Source organism: Vitis riparia, chromosome 14 (assembly GCF_004353265.1).
Source record: "Vitis riparia cultivar Riparia Gloire de Montpellier isolate 1030 chromosome 14, EGFV_Vit.rip_1.0, whole genome shotgun sequence".
Classification (NCBI taxonomy): Eukaryota; Viridiplantae; Streptophyta; class Magnoliopsida; order Vitales; family Vitaceae; genus Vitis; species Vitis riparia.
Genome location: NC_048444.1, coordinates 12,147,680 through 12,169,585, shown reverse-complemented (window position 1 = coordinate 12,169,585; position 21,906 = coordinate 12,147,680). Strand labels below are relative to the sequence as shown.

Here is a 21,906-nt window from a genome sequence, read left to right as displayed (position 1 = left end):
GAGGCTACCAAAACCTATTTCTTCTATGGCTGCTCTTTGCTTTGGTTCTAATTCTTCAATAACTCTAATCATTCGCTCGGGTGAGCATCGAGTCTGAAGATATAACTGAAAAAATACACAAACATCAAACATGTTTAAATTAATATAATTTCCAACAAATACATAAGTAATGAAATTAAATATTCATTACAAAAAAATTACCTTTGGAACCACACCCTTTTGAAGTGAATATTGTTTTGAACTTTCTTTGGACTTTGCCATGAAATCTTCTTTTTCTACTTTTGAAAGTTCATTCCACTTCTTGCCCAATTTTTTCCTCAACTACATTAATTGGTCACATACTTTAAATTCTAATTTTAAAATGTAATTATATTAGACACAACAATATTACTCCTTACATCATCATTTATCTTAACTCCTTTATCCTTCTCTTTGATCATGACCAATTGATCGTTACTACAAAACAATTTCAAACAAGTTTAACTATAACAACCACAAAAAATACATTGAAAAACATATTCTTTTACATGTTTCTATTTTTCCTTACTAGTAATGTATCCAAGCTCCAATAGGCCTCTTTGGATTTCGAACAACTTCAACAACATTGCGTTCGCTCCTATAAATTAAATCAAATCATTTAAGTCAATTTTTATAATATGATTTCAAATATAATAAATCAAACATACTTTCACCACCACTACAAAATCCTCCCTAAATCCATGTACATTTTAAATGGTCACAAAATTAGCATATCAATTATTTTCAATCTCCAATCATGGATCTAACCACATTATTTTCATTAATGTCATCAATCCATAAATCTCACAAAAAGCATGAAATATAATGGCTACAATATTGTAAAACACATTATCAATACTCACATTTTTTTTCCTTAATATAGAACTTGGAAAATAATTACGACACAACCGCCTTTTGATTAACAAAAAATTGTGTCCTTTTAAGCTTTCTTTCTTTTAGTACTACATGTCTTCTTCTTCTTCTTCTTCTTCCAGCTATGTCTTCAATTCGGGTCTTCAAACCACGAAATTTAAAAGCCGAAAACACCCCTTAAACAAAATATAAAATATGAAGAAAATACAAGGGTTATGGATAGGAGGGGGGAGCGGGAATATTGTACTCTTTACTTCAAAACCCGAAAAAACCCCAAATATGAAAACTAAATATGGACATAATCAGAGGGGATACAAAAAAAGCCAGAACTCGAAAACATGCCCCTCGAAACAGCTACAATATCTCACCCGAAAACACCCAATAACACAAAAACATCCAACAATACACGAAGACAACTTAAAGCACCTGAAAATAACAGTCGATGGAGATGAGCAGAAAACACAAGTACCTGGAGAAGAGCCGAGTATGGAGAAAAGAGGAAAAGAAAGGAAAATATCGGGAAACTCGATAAAAAAAAGGAGAAAATAGAAACTCGACTGAAGACTAATGGTGAGAAGGGTCTCTATCTCCTTCTTTAGTGCTTTCTTTCCCCCATTTCTTCATTGTCTCGCATTTGCCTCTTAGGTTTCTTTCGAAGATAAGATTTCTTTTTTTTTTTCCTGGAGTAGACTCTGGTTTTTAGGTTGGTTTTGAGTTTATTCCGGAGTTGTTTGAGGTAGGTTTTGGAAGATGATGAGATTGTGAGTGAAGATTAAGAGAGGGTTGTGATTGTGGAGGCGGGCTGGTGCTAAATTTGGCACTGGACACTCCTTGAATGAAGAGAGGAAAAAAGAGGAAACTCGACCCTGCTGTCGAGGATGAGTGGAGATCAGAGCACGGGAACACAACCGACTATGGAGGAGAAGATGGTCGCCTATGGAGGAGTGTGGAGATGAGAGCACGAGACACAGCCAACCATGGACCTATGAAGGAGTGTCGAGATGAGAACACGAGACACAACCAACCATGGAGGAGAGGACGCTCGACTATGGAGGAGAAGAGAGGGGAAAAACGAGAAAAGAGGGGCTGAGAGGGGGAGAGAACAGGTAGAAAATGAGGGACGAGAGGGAACAAATGGGAAAATGGGCTGAGAGGGGGAGACAACAGGTAGCCAGTTTTTCTTTTTTCATTTTTTCTTTTTCTTTTGAACGACTGAGATTGAATATCTTTCATCTAACAACTACAAAAAATCTAAGGCATGGTACCTCCCTCGGCACCATAGAATTTTCCTTGAGCTTTTACTGGAGACCATGTTGCTATGTTTGGGGTACATCCTTCTCCTTTTCTTTCTTTCATTTATTTTGATTTATTCTTTTATTTGATTCAATTGTAAATATTGGGTGAGATGTATTTGAGCTCTGCTTTGTTTCAATTTTTGCATATGTGATATTTTGATTTTATAAAATATTTTTTTATTATTTAATTAAAAAAACCATAAATTTAACTTTTGGTGATTATGATAAATACAAAGTTTAAAAGCTATCGCTATGCAATCTTCCCCAAAAATTATAGCTTCAAAGTTTCATTGTTTTATTTGTTAAATAATTATTTGCGAATAATGAATGACCGCAAGGATGCGCAAATTGGAAAGACGCCGAGTCCCCGAGTCTCTGAGTCGCTGCGTCGTCATCCAAATCGTTTTGGTGGCGTGCTGAGATTGAACCTCGTCAGCACAGAGAGTGGACTTGTACCAAAGAGACAAAACGGCTGCTTGCACGTTCTTATAGCCTCATTCACTGACTCTCTCACTCGATTCAACCAAAACCCTTCTTCACTCTCACCCTTTTCCCCAAGATTATACCTCATTGTGAAGCCCTAGTCCCCCCAATTCTCCTTTCGCTTCTCCCAGTTTCTCTCCGATCAAAGTCCAAGAACCCCAAGATTTAGGGTTTCCTAATGGGTGACCCCTTGGAGAGATTGGGATCGGAGGAGGCCGTCGGAATGGAATCCTGTATGAAGGAGGAGCTCTGCATGGAGATCGATCCGCCCTTCCGGGAAAATGTCGCCACCGCTGAGGATTGGAGAAAGGCACTCAACACGGTGGTTCCGGCGGTGGTGGTGCTCCGGACCACCGCTTGTCGGGCTTTGATACCGAGGCCGCCGGTGCCAGCTATGCCACTGGGTTTGTGGTCGATAAACGCCGTGGAATCATTCTCACTAATCGTCATGTTGTTAAGCCTGGTATGCTTGGAGCTCAGTTTTTGACATCAATTTGTGTTGTGATTTTTCCAAACTCTGTTTTACTGTTATGGTTTATAGGGCCGGTAGTTGCGGAGGCCATGTTCGTGAACCGTGAAGAAATTCCTGTGTATCCGATATACAGAGACCCTGTAAGTACAACGTTTCTTGGTCCTATTATTTTTATTTTATTTTTTTATCAGAAACAAAGATACATTAAATATGGATAAAAAGTAGAAGGATGAGGGTCCTCCCAAAAAATATAAGAATCTGATCAGAATATAATTGAAGCTCCTCCGCTGTAAAGGAAACCTATACGTTCTTAGTTCTATTGTTTGTGATGATTACGGCTGTTTAGCATACTGGTTGAAGTGAGATGGGAACTAGAAAACAACTACCATCCACTATCCTTTTATTTGGAAGAGAATTATTCTGCAGGATTCAATAAATGTCATCTTTTGTTGACTAAATGTTTTTTTTTTTTTTTTTGGTATTCATTTGAGTATGTCAAGACACGAACCACTAACATTGCATGTACTTTCTTCTAGGTCCATGATTTTGGCTTCTTTCGGTATGATCCTGCTGCAATACAGTTTTTGAGTTATGAGGAAATTCCTCTTGCCCCTGAGGCTGCTTGTGTTGGACTAGAAATCAGAGTTGTTGGAAATGATAGTGGAGAGAAGGTATTTTCATTATATTTCTCCTTCCGTTGCAAAGTTGGATAAAATTCACATGCTTCTTTGTTTAAGCAGGGGAGGATAGTCTGTAATCAATTATTTAGCTTTTGAAGGATCTGTTTAGTTTTAGCATTATTATTATTTTATTTTTTTGCAATTATGAATAGTTGAGCAAAAACAAAATTTTAATATGTTACTTAACAAGGGAGGTAATTATTATCTATTAATTAAATTAAATAAAAAAGGATTGGGTCAATTTCCTTTCTTAAAAAGATTTTAAATTGCCAAGGCAGTGACATAAATCTTTTCTTTCTCCAATTGTCCTATGTTTTATATTGTCGCTGAAGATTTTTTATGCCCAGCATCTATCAATGGACTTTGAAGCATACAATATTAAAGAAAGAAAAAACCCAGCAATGTTATCGCTTTTAACATGTCTGGGGTGTAAAATACAATGCCATAAAAGTCCTTTTCTTCCTTAGTCTTTGGTTAGTTGTTGCTGTTTGAACATCTTTTTCAATTTAAATGTGCCACTATCTGCTGAATAGTCAAGTACCAGTGGTTCAAAATCTTCAATTCATATCCAATGATTCAGATGGATGCAAGGATGGAATTTCTCGGTTAATACTTCCCTTTTAGATCCCTCAAACCTTGACCACCAAGTGCCTAGATTTGGGGCACCACCATGCCCTTGGATGAACACCATGCTGGCTGAAGAGCAGCGCCATCAGCTATGCATGCACTTTGGCTCCAGGCACGTGCCTTTACCTCTATCATACTCATGCACCTATGCCCGTCTCTAGCATATTTACTTATATAAATTTTTGGCCTTTTTTAAGGAAAGAAAAACCTACAGCCAATTGGCCTTCATTCTGGAAAAGGAAAAAAAAAAAAAAAAAAACATTGATTCTCAACCTTTTGAAGGCACTTGCCAAATCCAGACAAGCTCTTCTGCTGTTTTCCCACGTCTCCAAGCTCCATGCCCCTCATGATTTCACAACTCCATAGTGTTTTTTTACTTTGATAGGCAAACAAAAAAAAGTATTAATAGAACCTAAAAAATGGGTGCATTAAAGGACCCATGACGTGTACAAAAGATACCACAAGGCAAACGACAAAGAAGAGAGAAATAGAAAACAACTCCCTTCCTCTACTTAGAGCTCAAATAATCAATAAAGTCTGCCATAGACAGTGAGATATCATCTATGTAAAATCTAGCCCACTCCAAAGAATTACATATAAAAGAGGTTATGATTGCTTGATTTTTTCATTCAATATTTTCAAATTATCTCCCATTTCTTTCCTTCTATATAGTCCAAAATAAGTACAAAGGGGCAACCCTTGGAGTTTTTTTTTTGCTTCTTACCAATAATGGACGATCCTAACTCAAGAGAGATACTCTTACTAAAGAATGCACCATCCAAACTATTCTGAGTAGGGGGCAAACTAACTGCTACAGGATTCTTGTTTTAAAACAGTGAAGGACGATATTGTCAATTGACTCTTCTTCACTTTTACATGTAACATCTGTTCAACATATATTTATAAAAAAGAAAAATCTGTTCTCCAACATTCATCACCTCCTTTAAGCTAGTCTAGTCTCAAAATCCTCCTCAAGGTTGCTTCCTAGGCAAACGATAACCATTCCAACTGAACCCATGGATTTTAAATTACACCTATGGGGAAGGGCTCTAACCTTCCTAGTGACAAAAAGGAATAGAAGAATTTGACTGGGAATTGCTCATACTTCAAGTCCATCTAAACTAATCGATCCTCCTCATCCCTTCATATTGCTTTCTCTTTTAGTCTCCAAAAAATGCCTTTGTCCTTTCAAGTTCCTGGTTATGGAGTTGTCTTAAAAAAAGGGACTCCAATACTTAGCTCCCTTTTCTTCTTGTACAATCAAGTAATTAACCAATTCACTAAATGAGGCTTTCATATTTTTATTTTTAAAGTGCTCCCCCAAAGAAGTTACATTGAATCTTCTTGAGCCTAATCTTACCTTTCTTAGAACAAAAGGTGCTTTTAATTAGAGTACGCCTCCCCCCACATAGCAAGCCTTTTTAAAAATCACTCCTTCACCATAAGTCCATAGTGTAATACTTTGATTTCTTTGTGAGATGATATTTCTGTCTTTTGTTTTTAAAAATCAAGTTACTACTAAAATTAGAAGTAAATCTTTCTTTCTTTCTTTTTTTTTTTAGTATATAAAAATTATTTTAACATTTTTTTTGTATTTCACCAACTTTGTACTTTGTTCAGTAGTGTTTGCATGCTGAATTCTATATAATTGCCTTGTTTTTTTTTTTTTTGTAGAATACTTATTTTGAATGTTTGGTATCCTCATTTTTATTTTTATTTTTATTTTTTATTTTTTTATAATTTGGGTTGAAAATTTGAAACATATATGATAACATGTGAGAATATGACAAATGCTTGACTATCCAAATTTGTAATATTTTATAAAATTGCACATGCACCTCACTTTACTCAAGTCCGCCCTTGGGTTGCACCTTGTGCTTTGGCCTTGGGAGACCTTTGTGCCTTCAGCATGCCTTGAGCCTTTTAGAATTATGATATAATATTTTTTGAAAGGTTCTATAGAAAATGCCATCTTCTTGGGATTTCTTCTAATGTGATGATTTATTGGGAGTGTTACGTATTTTTAGACATTTCAGCACTATTTTTATTTAATTTATTTTTATGTTGTGTTTGGGTACGATGCTTATGCATTTATTTACAAAATACACCTATAATATGCATATCTACATAGTTTGAAAAAAGCTTATGCTGTCTGCTTTATTGCTTTATTTACTTATAATTCACCACTACTGCACACATGTGCCAGCAATACTATACATTGTACATTATTCATCAAAAAAATATTATACATTGTACATTTGTTTTATGTCTCCCCTACTACTCTAGTAAAGGATGGACCATTGACTGAACCTGAATTTTGAGTCTATGTTTTCCATCTCATCTCTACTAAAGTGAACCATTTCATGAGCATGTTCACATCCCTTCTCTCTTTGAGATCATGTCAAAAGAGCTTGGATGGAGCTTTAAAGCCTTTATTTTCTTAGTCCCCTCAGCTACCATCATTGTCAAATAGTGCATATGATCCCAAAAATTTATTAGAAGCTTTGTTTCCTATTAAGAGAAAAGAAAATTCTATTAGGAGAAGATTTGTTACAAATGGGTGCCTAAATCAATACTTTATGTTTTCAAGCAAAGTTAGGATTGTAGCTAAATATGCTAAAAAGTTTTATTGCATTGTAAATAGAGGTTTTAAATATGGATGGCACAGGAGGTCTTGAGGCCTGACTCAAATGGTAAAGGTTGTGCTAGTATAAGTGTCACGTATAACACAAGGGGGCATTGATAGTTACATTTTAAGTGGTAGTGACAATTACGGTGAACGTAGTGACAATTACAGTGACCATTATAGCATTCCTAGGAGTTTCAGGCTTATCTTTTCTTTCCAACCCATCCAATTACAGTGGTTTACTCTGCTCTTGATTAAATCATAAGAAGGAATCCTACCTTCCTTTTCTTATGTACTTTTTCCTGGGTTCAAGTTCCAATGAGGACCAAAATAAAAGAATAAAAAAAAGAAAAGAAAAGGGAAAGAAAAAAAATTACCCATCAAAAGAACACGAGATATTTTACGACTCTATTATGAATGGGATAGTTTATAAGATATGTGGCATCCTATATCTTGTATTGCCAAAAAAAATGAACTTTTTGAGATACTAAGAAATATGTTCAGATTTGATGAAACTTTGAAGGTAACTTTTTTTTTTTTTTTTTTTTTTTTTTGTGAAGGTAACTCTTTTTTGGTACATGGACTTGAACTAGGAACCTCCTCATCCCCACTCTTAACCCTTGCAACGTCATCTAGGCCTCAACTTTATTAATTGTTTTTTTTTTTTTTTTTTGATAAGTAAAAAAGAAATGCATTAAAGAAGAGGCAAAAAGCCACAAAGCATACAGGGGTATACAAGGCGGCTAAGGCCTCTAACAACAACAAAACCAGAAAGGACTCACCTCCCCTTAAGTGGATGCTACCCACACCAAAAAGCCTATAAGGGAGAGAGACTCCTCACCTAAACACAATTTGGCTCAACTCCATAAATTACAAACAAAAAAATTCTTTAGTTTCTGGATATTCAACACACCCCCCCAAAAGCTAATCTATTCCTCTCCTTCCAAACCGTCCAAAAAATACACAATGGGATGGATTTCCAAACCTTTTTCCTTTTCTTCCCCACAAAGGGGCCCCTCCAGCTAGTTATGACCTCCTTTACAGTTTCTGGAAAGACCCATTTTACATCTACTAACCCAAGAACAATATCCCACAAGGCTCTAACCACTATACAGTGTATGGGAATATGATTTACATTTTCTTCTTCACAACCACACAAAAAACAGCAGTTAGGAAGTTGCAACCCTCTTATCTGGAGCCTATCCAAAGTAAGCACCTTCCCCCATGTCGCCTCCAAAGCGAAGAAAGCGACTTTAGTTGACACCTTATCCACCCAAATACACCTTGAAGGAAAAACGGTGTCATTAGGATTGGCCAACAAACTATAAGCTTCCTTGACCCTGAATTGACCATTTCTTCCTCCCCTCCAAAGAACTGAGTCTTCCTCCAAAGAAGGCCTATGACCCCTCAAAACATGGAGCAAATCCCCAACCATATCCAACTCCCAATCATTAAAGTCCCTCAAAAAATTTAGATTCCAACCTCCTTGACCATAATTTTGATCCCACATTTCCTCAACTGTTGCATTCCTATGAACAGCCATGACAAAGAGGTGAGGGAAGCAGTGGGACAACGCTGTACCAGTACACCAAATATCTGTCCAAAATTTGATTTTGGTGCCCTTCCCAGCTAGAAACACCATGTTATCGCAGCACCAAACAGATTCTTTCAAGATCTCCTTCCAAACCCCTACTCCAACCGCCCCATTAGCCTTCTTTGACCTCCATCCAAGGCCCTCTTGCCCATACTTTGTCGTGATCACTTGTTTTCAAAGATTATCTTTGTTGCAAGCATACCTCCATATCCACTTACCAAGTAAGGCTTTGTTCAACAGGGCTAGCTTCCTTAGGCCTAGCCCACCCTTGTTCTTGTCTGTACAAACCACCTCCCATTTAACTAGATGAGTTTTCCCCTCCAAGTTTCCCACCCCCCCACAGGAAGTCCCTTTGCACTTTCTCTAGCCTTCTAGCAACAATCTTGGGCATTCGGAAAATAGACATTTGATAGATTGACATGCTAGCCAAAGTGCTTTTTATGAGGGTGATTCTCCCCCTTTTGGAAATATACTGCCGTTTCCAAAGTGCAAGTCTCCTCTTTACTCTCTCTTCCACCCCATCCCACATAGAAAGAGCCCTATTAGGAGCCCCTAGTGGAAGACCCAAATACTGAGAGGGCAAGGATCCCACCTTGCAGCCTAACTCTACTACCAACTCTTCAATCTCATCCACCTCACCAACTGGGATAATTTCACTTTTGGCTAAGTTAATCCATAGACCTGAAGCAGCTTCAAACCAGAGGAGAATCCAACTTAAGTGAGTTAGGTGCTCTTTGTTTGCCTCACAGAACACAATTGTGTCATTAGCAAAGAATAAATGGGAGATGTTCAAAGTGGATCTACTACCACCCCGAATGCTACACCCTGATAAGAATCCCCCCTCCACAGCTCTCCTAATGAGAACATCTAGCACTTCCATTCCCATAACAAAGAGGTAGGGAGATAGGGGATCTCCTTGTCTAAGCCCCTTAGTGCTTGGGAAAAAGCTAGCTGAAACCCCATTAACCAGAACTGAGAATTTGGCTGAAGACAAGCAACTCCACATCCACCCCAACCACTTGACACAAAGCTCATTTTTTGCAAGACCTTCAACAAAAACTTCCAGTTGATGCTGTCATAAGCTTTCTCAATGTCCAATTTGCAGATAAGCCCCTTCTCTTTTCTTTTTTGCCACAAGTCTATCACCTCATTTGCAATTAAGGATGCATCAAGAATTTGTCTTCCCATCACAAAGGCATTCTGGGCAGTGGAAACCACCTTTCCTACCACTTTCTTAATCCTGTTAGCTAGCACTTTAGCCAACAATTTATAAAGCCCCCCCAAAAGGCTAATAGGTCTAAAGTCTTCAAGATCCTCAGCCCCACTTTTCTTAGGAATCAATACCAGAAAAGTATTATTGAGGCTCTTAAGAAAAGAGCTATGCTCGTGGAACTCCTTAAACATTTCCAAAATCTCCACTTTAGCAAAGTCCCAATAGCTTTGCCAAAAGGCTACAGTAAAGCCATCCGGACCAGGGGCTTTGTCCCCATTCATCTCCATCAAAGTCGAATGTACCTCAGTCTCTGAAAAAGGAATCTCCAAGTTCTCCGCTTCTTGCTGACGGATTTGATCAAGCTGAAGCCTCCCAATATCCGCCTTCCATCCCGTATCTTTTGAAAGCAGCTGCTAGAAAGCGTTAGCAATTCCTTCCCTCACTTCTGTTCCTCTGAAAGCCACTCTCCATTAATTTTAACTCTGTCCAGGGAGTTGTTTCTACGATGGGCACTTGCCATACGATGGAAAAAGCCCGTATTTCTGTCCCCCTTCCTTAGCCAGATCTCCCTTGAAAGTTGTCTCCAATGAATTCCTCCAGAAGCACCCACTTTTTATAACTTTCTTTTGCTTCCTTTTTTAACTCTGTTTCCTCCACAGTCAAGCTTCTCTCGCATTCCACCCGGTCCCAGAAATCCACTTGTTGCAGGGCTGAAGATTTGTTACAGTCCAACCTCCCAAACACCTCTCTATTCCATACTTTCAACTTCTGTTTGATTTCCTTCATCTTAGCAACCAATCTAAAGCTAGCACTGCCCCTGACCTCAATCCCCCGCCACCAGCTTCGAATAAGGTCTTTGAATCCCTCAACCTTAAGCCACATGTTTTTGAACCTAAAAGGAGAAGAGCCTCTTCTTATCCCACCCCCCACTAGAAGGATTGGGAAGTGATCAGAAACCGGCCGAGGCAGCCTGCTTTGGAAAACTCCACTAAATTGGTCTAACCAGCTAGGGGACACAAGAAATCTGTCTAGTCTAGCCCATGACTAGTTATTGAGACCCCCATTCTAGGTGAACTCTCCCCCCTGTAAAGGAAGATCCACCAACCCTAGTTCATCAACAACCTCAACAAATCTCCTCATCGCTGAATTTATTCTCCTCTGACTGCTCCTTTCACTTTGGAGGAGGGTGATGTTAAAATCCTCCCCTAGGCACCAGGGGTCTTCCCAAAGGCCTCTACTCGCCCCAAATTCTTCCCACAAACCATCCCTTTCCACTTTGGTGAACGGATCATAAACTCTCGTGAACACCTAGACAACCCCATTATCTACATTCCTAAATCTACAGGATAGGGTGAAATGACCCTCCTCCCAATCCAGAATGTCCAGAGACCTCTTGTCCCAGCAAATTAGAATACCTCCCGCAGCCCCCTCCGCATCCAGAGCTCTCCAATCTAAAAATCTCCTAGAGCCTAAACTTCTCACAAGACCCTCCGACATAGGTTGAATTTTTGTCTCCTGGATACATAGTAAATCCACCCTCTGGTTCCTTATAAAAGGCTTAATAATTTTTCTTTTGGAGTTATTGTTTGCTCCCCTCATATTCCAACTCAGGACTTTTAGCTTCATTGGGCAACTACGATTTGACTCCCTTTGCCCTGTGATGGGCCTTTCTGCTTATTTCCCCCCTCATAGTTTACAGAACACTCCAACCTCTTTAACTCCCTTTCGAATTTTGTCTTCTCCAGAAGCTCTTTGCTATGTATCTTCTCCTGTCTCTTTATGATTTTAAACAAAAAGCTCAGGATTTGCTTTTCCAATCCCTCCGCTGGGAATCCCGAAAAGTGGCTGAATTTTTCCAGACTACTTTCCTCCCATTTTTCCTCATTCTTATTTCTCACAGCTTGGGTCTCAGGCGTGCCAGAATCCCCCTCCGTACCCCTGACTTTATCACTGATTCTATTAGCTTCTCCTAAGTCCCAGCAGCCATTGTCATTCTCATTGGACCCCTCATCCACTGTTAACCACGTTGTGTTCTCAACCCGGAATTCCTCCTCTATAACCCCAGAACGATCGTAAAACTCCCCCTCCGGAGCCCGATCAAAATAAAAAGAATTAAGATGAGAAGCCTCCAAAGCCCTTTTTCCCCTAGAGTAGAAAACCGACCCATACCTCAGAGCTTCCTCTTCAAGAGCCCTGTCTGTCGTTGAGTAGCTAACATTCGTTTGCTGCTTCCTGAAATCCTCTGTTTCCCAAGCAACAAAGGCCTTCGTCTCTGAGAGGTTCACTCTTTTGGAAATATTGCAATTCAGAAGGCAGGCCTTCTCCTGAGGGCCTTTGCTTAAGGCTTGGGTTATTAGCATGACTGGGTTGGCCCTTTCCATACCTTCAAGCCCAATCAGCTTTTGGCAATCCATTTCTACAGCCCACCTCCTAGACGATGGGCCTGCTTTTGATCCATCATCACCAGTCGCCACTTCTTTTAACTTTGAGCCCAAAGATCTATTAAGCAAGACAGGCCCACCAGCCCTCCTCGCATCTTTAGGGCTCACGATTGGGCCTGACGTAGTCGACCCAGACACCAGCGCATCAGTGGAGGCCCAGTCCCGGATCGCCGGACCTTGGGCCCGGTTTACAGACTCCCTGCCCGACCCACTCTCCTGCGCACCCCTCACTTCAGTTGACAGGTTTAGTGTTTCAAGCCTCGCGCTTACCAACTCTTCCTCCACGCGCAGCCCTGGGCGTGAAACGACATCACCCCTAACCTCATCACTCTTTCGTCCAGATGCTTCACTACAAACCATTTGTTTTTTCCTCATCACCGGTCTGAACTCCCACCAGAGTGACAGGAAATAGACGTCCTCCTCCACTTCGATTTCCAACACACTCAGCATAAAATCTCCTCTCGTTTTAACCAAGATTCAAGCCCACGGAATCTCCCCCAACGTCTTCGTTTGATCATTGATTGCAACGAAACCCCCACACTCTTCCCCCACTCTTCTCAAAATCGTCGGGCTCCATAGTGAGACTGGAAGCCTAACGATTTTGACCCAGACTTCATTTCTTACCTCCTCCTCTACCCAGCAGCCAATCCCAGGGTTCCATTGCTCCAGCCCCAACTGGAGCCCTCCCAACGATCGATTCCCTGAGGATACGACGCGTCTTGCTTCTTCCAGATCTTCAAAATCCAGCAAAACCCTATCCTTCTCCAATCTAGCCAGCCTTAATTTTCCTTTCAGGCCCTAAGAGTTTGCCCATAATCTTCCCAGTCTCTCTAGGTCCTCTTCTCCTGCTGTTCTGGATTTCTAGCTCACAACAAGGCAATGTTCCAATTTCTGCAAATTTCCTAGTGTTTCCTCCCTTTTAACCTTCACTCTGATTGAGTTTGTAATTCTCCAACTTGGTCTCTTCACTACTTCCGCATACGATCTCTCCAACGCAGATTTCCCCACGACCCTTACTTCCTGCTTATTTGCTTTTTTGCCAATAGCTCCTTCCATTTGATGTAGTTTCTTCGCCATAGTCACCCATCCCCCTTTGTCCCCTCTGCCTCTCGGGAATGAAGATACCGAAGCTCCTTCTTTTCGAAACGACAATCCCTAGCCGGAGAAACCACCCCGCTCTGTCTATCCCTCGCGTCAGGGAGTACGATCTCCCCTTGTCCTTCCACTCCCTTTCCCATTTTCCTTCTTTCTCGTCCTTAATGCAATGGATTAGGCCCTCCATGAAGAACCCTAGACTCTCCGGTCCCAATCGGACCCATGACGAAACCCCTCTCTTCTTCTTCACGATGAGTACTTGGGGTTTTCCTTTTCTTTCATCTAATATGATCTCAAACACCTTGGACTCTACTGTAAAGCTGCTCTCCTTCCTTCTTCTTCGAATCGCTGCACTATCTTCTCCCTCCTCACCATCGCACTCTCTCTCACTCTCTCCCATCTCACTCTCTCTCAGTTTACCAACAACTTTATTAATTGTTATAACCAGCATTTTTTTGTTTAGAAATAACTTAACGTCACATGATTTAGAGAACAAGGAAAATACTTTTCTTGCTTAAAGATTGTTAATGGAGTTGGTGGCACAAGAGTTTTGCAGAGAAGAAAGAAGTGAAGTATGGGGAATGATCCTTCTATTTTTGTTTTGGACTATTTGGCAAGTGTTGAGCTATATGACCTTTGACATGGAGTGTTCAGTTCAATCTATGAAAGACGTTTTTATTAGTTCCCTTTTGTTCTTGTCTAGAGGTTATTTGACTATTGATTGTTCCTTTTTGTTTAATATAATTGTTTGTATATGGTCCATATTATTTTTTCTTATTTCTTATAAGCCTTTTGGCACCCTTTGTATATTCCTTGTGTAATTGGGACGCGTCCCCCTTTTTCTAATTAGCTTGTGTCAATATATTTCTATTTGTCTATTTGATGACATCAACAGGTGCACTTATCTTAGGTGTATAATCCATGTTGCATGGGTTCAGGTATGAGTGTCGGATATGGGTATGTGTGTAGGTGTTGGATCCTTCACAAATCAAATTGTAGGATACAAGGACTAGGCTAAAAAAGATCTAAAATATGGACATGGGTACTGGGATATGACATAATAAAAGAAAAATCCATTAAAAGTAAATTGGAAGTGAAAATATCCTTTTTAAAAGCTTCAATCTTTTCCCTCTAATCCCTTTTTTTCCTCTTATCCCTAAATATTCTTATAAAAAATCACTTTTCAGCTAATTCTTTCTTTCTTTTTTACTTTAATGTAATTATTACCAAGAAAGTTGAAAAAATAAAAGGATATCAACGAAAAAAATAAAACAACCACACCTAAAGTAAAATAGGAGTGTTTGACAAGGATCTACTTATAAAAAAAAGGAGTGTTTGATAAGAATTCCATACCCACATCCTCACCCATGTCATTTCATGTTGACATAGGTACATTGGATGAAATTGAAGGATCTAGGTATCATAGTGTATAATGGTGGAACATGTTATTAGCAGTGAATCTGTAATTTTTATTGATTGGTTTATTACATTTACTGCATAAAGTGCTAAGAATTCAATTTATGGCATGCACTTGTACGTTTGTTATGCTAGCTTCCTATCATTGGTGTTTAAATTTTATTGTCTTTAATCCTATTAATTGGGGGCATTATGCTATTTCTTGGTTGCAATATATTGGAACATGATTTGGTGTTTTTTGGTCTAATTTTCCTCTTTTTGAATTTTAAATGTACAGGTGTCTATTTTGGCTGGGACTCTTGCTCGTTTGGATAGAGATGCCCCACACTATAAAAAGTATGTTAAAGCTTTACAAATTTCTTTTCTTCACTTCTTTATTCTCTAAAGAACAATGCAAATGTAAAGAAAGTTTGATCAAACCACTAGTCTCTTATAGGGCTACTCCTTGCTATTATTGTTTTGTCATGTTCTGCGTAATGATTCTGTCTTCCTATTGATTATTGTCCCATTTGTAATGGTTATGAACTTATCACATATTAATAAGCTTTATAGCATTCATGCTATCATAAGGGGATCTGAAGACCCTGATCGCTATGTCCTGCTTGGCAACCACAGAGATGCATGGACATATGGAAAGCCGGGCGGAGAATCGAGGGAAGAGGAAGGGAAGCAGATTCGTGGTAGAATCGAAGGTGTTCGAAGTAGAAGTTGAGGAGAGAAATGGCAAGAGCCATGCCATTATTTCGGAAAGCAAAGGAGGGTTAGTGTCCTGGGTCCGTTTGGGGCCGGTGAGTGTGGGACTGGTTATAAAAGGGCTGATCTAGTGCACGAAGGATGGGAAAGATGAAAGGTGGGAGAAGGGCTGGAAAGAAAAAGGGAGGATCTATTCCCTGGTGAGAGAGGCTAACAGGGCCGGGAGCTTCATCCGCCTAGGGGTGACGGACCCGGAGAAAAGGAGATTTGGTATCTGTATACCAAAAGGGAAAGGGGAAAAGGGAGGATGGGTTTCTATGGTGGAGTCCCTACGGAGGGTAGGATTTCGGCTTGAGGAAAAGGAAGTTGATCAAGGAATGAGGGATTCAGGTAGGTCGTATGTGGAAGTGGCCAGGGGTTCAGAGTTGAGGGACACTTCGAGGGTCAGAGTAGAGACAAAGGAGGAGGAAATAAGGAACAATGTGAGCAGATTGAAGCATTGCCTGATAGGTAAATGGAACCCTAAATCAACACGAGAAGAGGACCTAGCGAGATTGGGGTGGTCAGTGGCAAGAGCGTGGGGTCTGAAAGGGAAATTAGGCCTGGCTAGACTGGGAAAGGGCTGTGCTCTGTTCTAATTTGAGACGGTGGAAGAAGCCAAGAGGGTTCTAGCCTCGGGGGTGAGATTAGTGGGAGGGACCCAACTGGGTTTGGAGATGTGGAGCCCGAGGTTTGGATGCTATGCAGAGGGTGAAGTTAGAAAAGAAGCTTGGGTGAGGATCCTGGGTCTCCCAATCTCGCTGTGGGTGCCGTCGATCCTGAGGAGAGTGGGGGAAGAGTGCGGTGGGTTCTTAGGCATCGACCCTCTAACAGATAGGAAAGAGGACTTGGAATGGGCAAGGATCCAGGTAAAGCTGAATGGAGGGGCTTTGCCGAGTTCGATGGAGATTGGGGTGGAGGGGGAGGTCTACGTCGTGTCTTTGTGGTGGGAGATTCCGCCGGCGATAAGGAAAAAACAGGGGGATTGCTGTGATGATTTTGGGCGGCAGAGAGAGGAGGTTAGGGGTGATGGTGACTCACGCGCGGGATGGCGTGTGGGAGATAAGTTGGGCGTTGGACCCAAAGAACAACGTTGGTCAGAGGAAGTGACGGGAGAGTAGGTGGGAGGGGAGGGTGGGGGCGAGTTTGAAAAATGGACCATTCTCGGGCGGGTGGCCCGGTAGAGTTTTGGACCCGCGGGTGATGGGTCGAGTTCGTCCGGATCGGGTCTTGGCCCTGAGGGCCTGAAGGGGGAATTTGGGCCAACTACGCAAGGCCCGCTTCTTTCTAAAGGGGTTGAATTGACTGCAGATGGGATGGAGCGTGGGCCGGCTGAGGGACGGGCCTCCGAAGGCCTGGAGCTCCTATCCCATGGGCCTGCTATCTCGGTTGGGGGCTTCTTGGGCCATTCGCAGTCTAAATACATGGGTCTAGGCTTTGAAGAGGACCTGGGCCTAAAGATGGAAGTGGAATTCATCAAGTGTCGTGAGGCGGAGATCAGTGGGAAGCAGATGCAGATTCTCCAAGGCTCTATGGCAGAGAGAGAGATCGTGGATGAAGCATCCAGGTACGGGTCTTTTTCAAATCCAAGGGTTGGGGAATCCTCTCTTTTCTCTTCTTCTCTTTTTGGTTGGACTCCGGAGAGGGAGTCTTGCGACCACTCGGGGGACTTAAGGGAGAGCCGCCAGAAAGAAAATAAGATGGAGCTCGCAGCTAAGGGGGGGGGGGGGGGGGGGGGGGGGATACAACGAGTAGAGAGGGATGCTGGGACCTGATTGAGATCAATTGTGACGCTTTAGAGGTTCAAAACCCGGAATGGGCTCCAGTTCTGGCTGGGTCCCAGGTTCAAAGGAGCGAAAAGGAGACTAATTGGGAGGAAAGTAGCTTGGCTAAGTTTAGCAAGCTGTTGGGATTTTCAATAGAAGGTTTGGAGAGGGAAATACTAGACTTTTTGTCCAAAATTAGGAAAAGATAGGAGAGGATACATAGCAAAGGGTTACTGGAGAAATCAAAATTTGAGAGGGAGCTCAAAAGGTGGAATGTTCAGTCAAATATAAGGGGAAGGACAAGAAGAACAGTCATCTAAAAAGTAGAGGGGGCCAATTATTGTTGGGTTAATGAACCTTAAGCTGATGAGTTGGAATGTGAGGGGAGCAAATGACGTTAATAAAAGAAGGATTATTAAGTTTGTGGTTAGAAAACAGAAGGTGGACTTGGTTTGCATCCAGGAGACAAAAATTCAGTTAATGACTGATGCGGTGGTGAAAAGCTCAGGGGTGGGGAGATTCTTAGACTGGAGAACCCTTGAAGCTGCTGGAGCATCTGGAGGTGTGTTGATTTGTTGGGACAAAAGGTCCTTGGAAATGCTGGAGTGGGAGGAGGGCCAATTTTCTATTTCTTGTAAATTCCGAATTGTGGAAAATGGGGCTGTATGGGTGTTCACGGGTGTTTATGGCCCCTTCACCAAAGAGGATAGGGAGTGTCTTTGGGATGAACTGGGAGTAGTTAGAGGTCTGTGGGGTGATCCATGGTGTGTAGGGGGAGATTTTAATGTTATTCTCGCTCAAGGGGAAAGAAGCAGACAAGGGAGGGTGACCTCAGCTATGAGGAGGTTTGCTCAGGTTATGGATGAGCTTGAGCTAATTGATCTTCCCCTTCAAGGGGGCTCTTTCACATGGAGTGGGGGGCTTCATAATCAAGCCTGGGCCAGGCTGGATAGATTTTTGGTTTCTCCTGGATGGCTTGATCAGTTCAGCAATGTGACTCAGAAGAGATTATCTTGGCCCATATCAGATCATTTTCCAATCATAATCGAGGGGGGTGGCAAAAGAAGAGGCCCGTCGCCTTTCAGGTTCGAGAACATGTGGCTGAAAGTGGAAGGGTTTAAAGACCTGTTGAGAAGTTGGTGGCAGGGGATGTCGGTCAGTGGTAGGGCTAGCTATAAGTTGGCAACAAAACTGAAGGGGATTAAACAAAATCTAAAAGTCTGGAACAGGGAGGTGTTTGGGAACTTGGAGAGGAATAAATTGGATGCCTTACAACAGGTGGACTATTGGGACCAAGTGGAAAGTGAGAGGAGTCTGTCAGAGGAGGAATTTGCTAGAAAGAAAGAAGCAAAAGAAGGGTATGCTAAGTGGGTTAAGTTGGAAGAGATTCACTGGCGACAACTTTCAAGGGAGTTGTGGTTAAGAGAAGGGGATAAAAATACGTGGTATTTCCATCGAATGGCAAATGCGCACCGAAGAAGGCATACCATGGAAAGAATAAAAATCAGTGGGGCTTGGCTGTCAGAGGAGCAAGAAGTTAGAACCGGAATAGTAGACGCTTTTCATCAGTTGTTAATGGAAGACTCGGAGTGGAAGGCAGATATAGGGGGGTTAAATCTGAATCAGATTAGCCAACAAGAGGCGGATATCTTGGAGCTGCCATTCACGGAAGAGGAGGTCCATTCGGCCCTAATGGACATGAATGGGGACAAGGCTCCAGGTCCGGATAGCTTTACGGGGGCCTTTTGGCAATTCTGCTGGGAGTTTGTGAAGGAGGAGGTTTTGGAGATGTTCAAGGAATTCCATGAGCACAATGCTTTCCTCAAGAGTCTCAATACCACGTTCTTGGTTCTAATCCCCAAAAAAGGAGGAGCGGAGGAGCTGGGGGACTTCAGGCCGATCAGTTGGGCGGGTTATATAAACTCTTGGCAAAGGTGCTGACCAATAGGATTAAAAACGTGATTGGTAGAGTGGTCTCTTCGGACCAGAACGCTTTTGTCATGGGTAGGCAGATCTTAGATGCGTCTCTAATCACAAATGAGGTGATTGACTCATGGAAAAAAGCGGGAAAGAAGGGCCTGATCTGCAAACTTGACATTGAAAAGGCGTACGACAGCGTCAACTGGAAGTTCTTGATGAGAGTTATGGAAAAAATGGGTTTTGGGATTAAGTGGAGGGAGTGGATATGGAGCTGCATCTCGACTGCTAAGTTCTTTGTGCTAGTAAATGGGGAGCCAGCTGGGTTCTTCTCTAGTTCCAAGGGGCTTCGGCAAGGCGACCCTCTATCCCCATATTTATTTATCATGGGAATGGAGGTGCTGAGTGCCCTTATTTGGAGGGCTGTGGAAGGGGGCTGCATCTCTGGATGTAGAATCCAGAGGGGTAGGGGGCAGGCTGTTAGTATCTTTCACCTTCTCTTTGCGGATGATGCCATAGTTTTCTGTGAGGCTAAGAAAGATGATATGACTTTTTTGAGCTGGACCTTGTGTTGGTTTGAAGCAGCTTCAGGGCTGAGGATTAATTTGGCTAAAAGCGAAATTATTCCAGTGGGAGGTGGATGAGATCCTTGAGATGGCTGTGGAGTTGGGCTGCAAGGTTGGTCAGCTGCCTTCAACCTACCTGGGGCTGCCTTTGGGTGCGCCTAATAAAGCGGGTTACGTGTGGGATGGGGTGGAAGAACGGATGAGGTGGAAATTAGCTCTTTGGAAGCGACAATACATCTCTAAGGGTGGTAGAATCACCCTCATAAAGAGTACGCTGGCTAGCATGCCGTTATATCAATTGTCCCTCTTCCGTATGCCTAAGGCTGTGGCAAGAAGACTAGAAAAATTGCAAAGAGATTTCTTGTGGGGAGGGGGAAGTTTGGAAAGAAAAGCACACTTAGTCAGTTGGGAGAGGGTGTGTGTGAGCAAGGAGAAGGGGGGGCTTGGATTGAGGAAACTAGTTCATTTGAACAAAGCCCTTCTTGGAAAATGGGTGTGGAGATTTGCTCGTGCCAAGGAGGAGTTGTGGAAACGTGTTCTTATGGCAAAATATGGGCAAGAGGAATTTGGGTGGAGAACTAAAAAAGCAAATGGGGCGCTTGGTGTTGGGCTATGGAAGGAGATTCTGAAAGAAGCTGATTGGTGCTGGGACAAAATGACTTTCAAGGTAGGATAAGGCACTAAAATCAGGTTTTGGAAGGACCCTTGGTGTGGGGATATGGAGTTGGCCCGGAGGTTCCCTCAACTATTCAATGTGGCTGCCCAAAAGAGTGCCATTGTGGGGGAATTATGGGACCAGAATTCTGGTCATGGAGGTTGGAACCTAAGGTTTATTAGAGGCTTCAATGATTGGGAGCTGCCCTTGGTTGACGAATTGCTTCAAATCCTAAGGAGTCAAAGAATTAACTTGGAGAAGGACTTGGTCTTATGGAAGGGGGGAAAGCATGGGAAGTTTGACGTCAAGGATGCGCATGGGCTGTTGACCAGCCATGGTACCTCTTTGTTTCCCAAAAAGAGCATATGGGTGGAGAACGTCCCTTCCAAGCTAGCGTTTTTTGCGTGGGAAGCTGCTTGGGGGAGGGTTCTTACTATTGATAGGCTTCAAAAGAGAGGATGGCAGATTCCTAATTGGTGTTATTTATGTGGTAGTGATGAGGAAAATGTTAACCATCTTCTTATTCATTGTACAGTGGCTAGGGTGTTGTGGGGGATGGTTCTTAGTCTGTTTGGAGCCCAGTGGGTCTTTCCAGAAACTGTAAAGGAGGTGGTTATCAGCTGGAAGGGTTCATTTGTGGGTAAAAAGAGGAAGAAAATTTGGAGATCCATACCGTTATTTATTTTTTGGACGGTGTGGAAGGAAAGGAATAGATTAGCATTTAGGGGGGGGGGGGGGGGGGGGAGTTAACTATACAGAAAATTAAGTATTCTTTTGTTTGTAATATGTGGGGGTGGGCAAAATTGTATAATGGTGTGGAGTCTCGTTCCCTTATAGGTTTCCTGGAGTGGATAGCCTCCAGTTAAGGGTTGGTGGGTTTTTGTTGTTTTTTGGTCCTTTTATTGTGAGGCCTTCGTCGCCTCGTATACTCCCTGTATGCTTTGCGGCGATTTGCCTTTTGCTAATATATGTGTGTTTACTTATCGAAAAAAAAAAAGCTTTATAGCGAAATTACATCTTGATTTATTAGCTTTTCGAAACTCCAGTTTTGGCGTGAGTACTATTCCAACTTATGATTTCAAAAACTTGTTATTGTATTCGTGTCTTAACTTATGCTCAATTTTAATGAAAGCTAGACAACCAATCCAAGGAGAATGGGCATTGAAAGCTCCTCTAGAGATCATGAGAGTGAGTCAATTAGGATTTTCTATGAGTTGGCAAGTAATAGTTGGCTCTTAAAGAGGTAAATACTAATGACATGCTATAGGTGAGAAAACCCTACAAATCTCTTAGTCCTTAGTGGTACATAAAATGTGGAGAACCAATTGACCATCTTTGTCTACATTACCCATTAACATTGGGGCTTTGGCTTAATCTCTTTAGTGTAGCTAATATGGATTGGGTTCCTTTTAGGAGCATTGATGATATGATGATCAT

General features: G+C 41.8%; 1 protein-coding gene across 1 annotated transcript in view; it reads left to right on the top strand.

Moving 5' to 3' along the window:
• Positions 1 to 2,561: 2,561 nt before the first annotated feature.
• LOC117931356 (protease Do-like 7) overlaps positions 2,562 to 21,906 on the top strand; it is a 103,952-nt gene continuing 84,607 nt past the window's right edge. The window contains 5 exon segments of the mRNA XM_034852321.1: positions 2,562 to 3,031; positions 3,034 to 3,132; positions 3,211 to 3,281; positions 3,678 to 3,812; positions 15,111 to 15,169. Of these exon segments, the coding sequence (XP_034708212.1) occupies positions 2,848 to 3,031; positions 3,034 to 3,132; positions 3,211 to 3,281; positions 3,678 to 3,812; positions 15,111 to 15,169 (548 nt within the window). The 5' untranslated portion in view covers positions 2,562 to 2,847.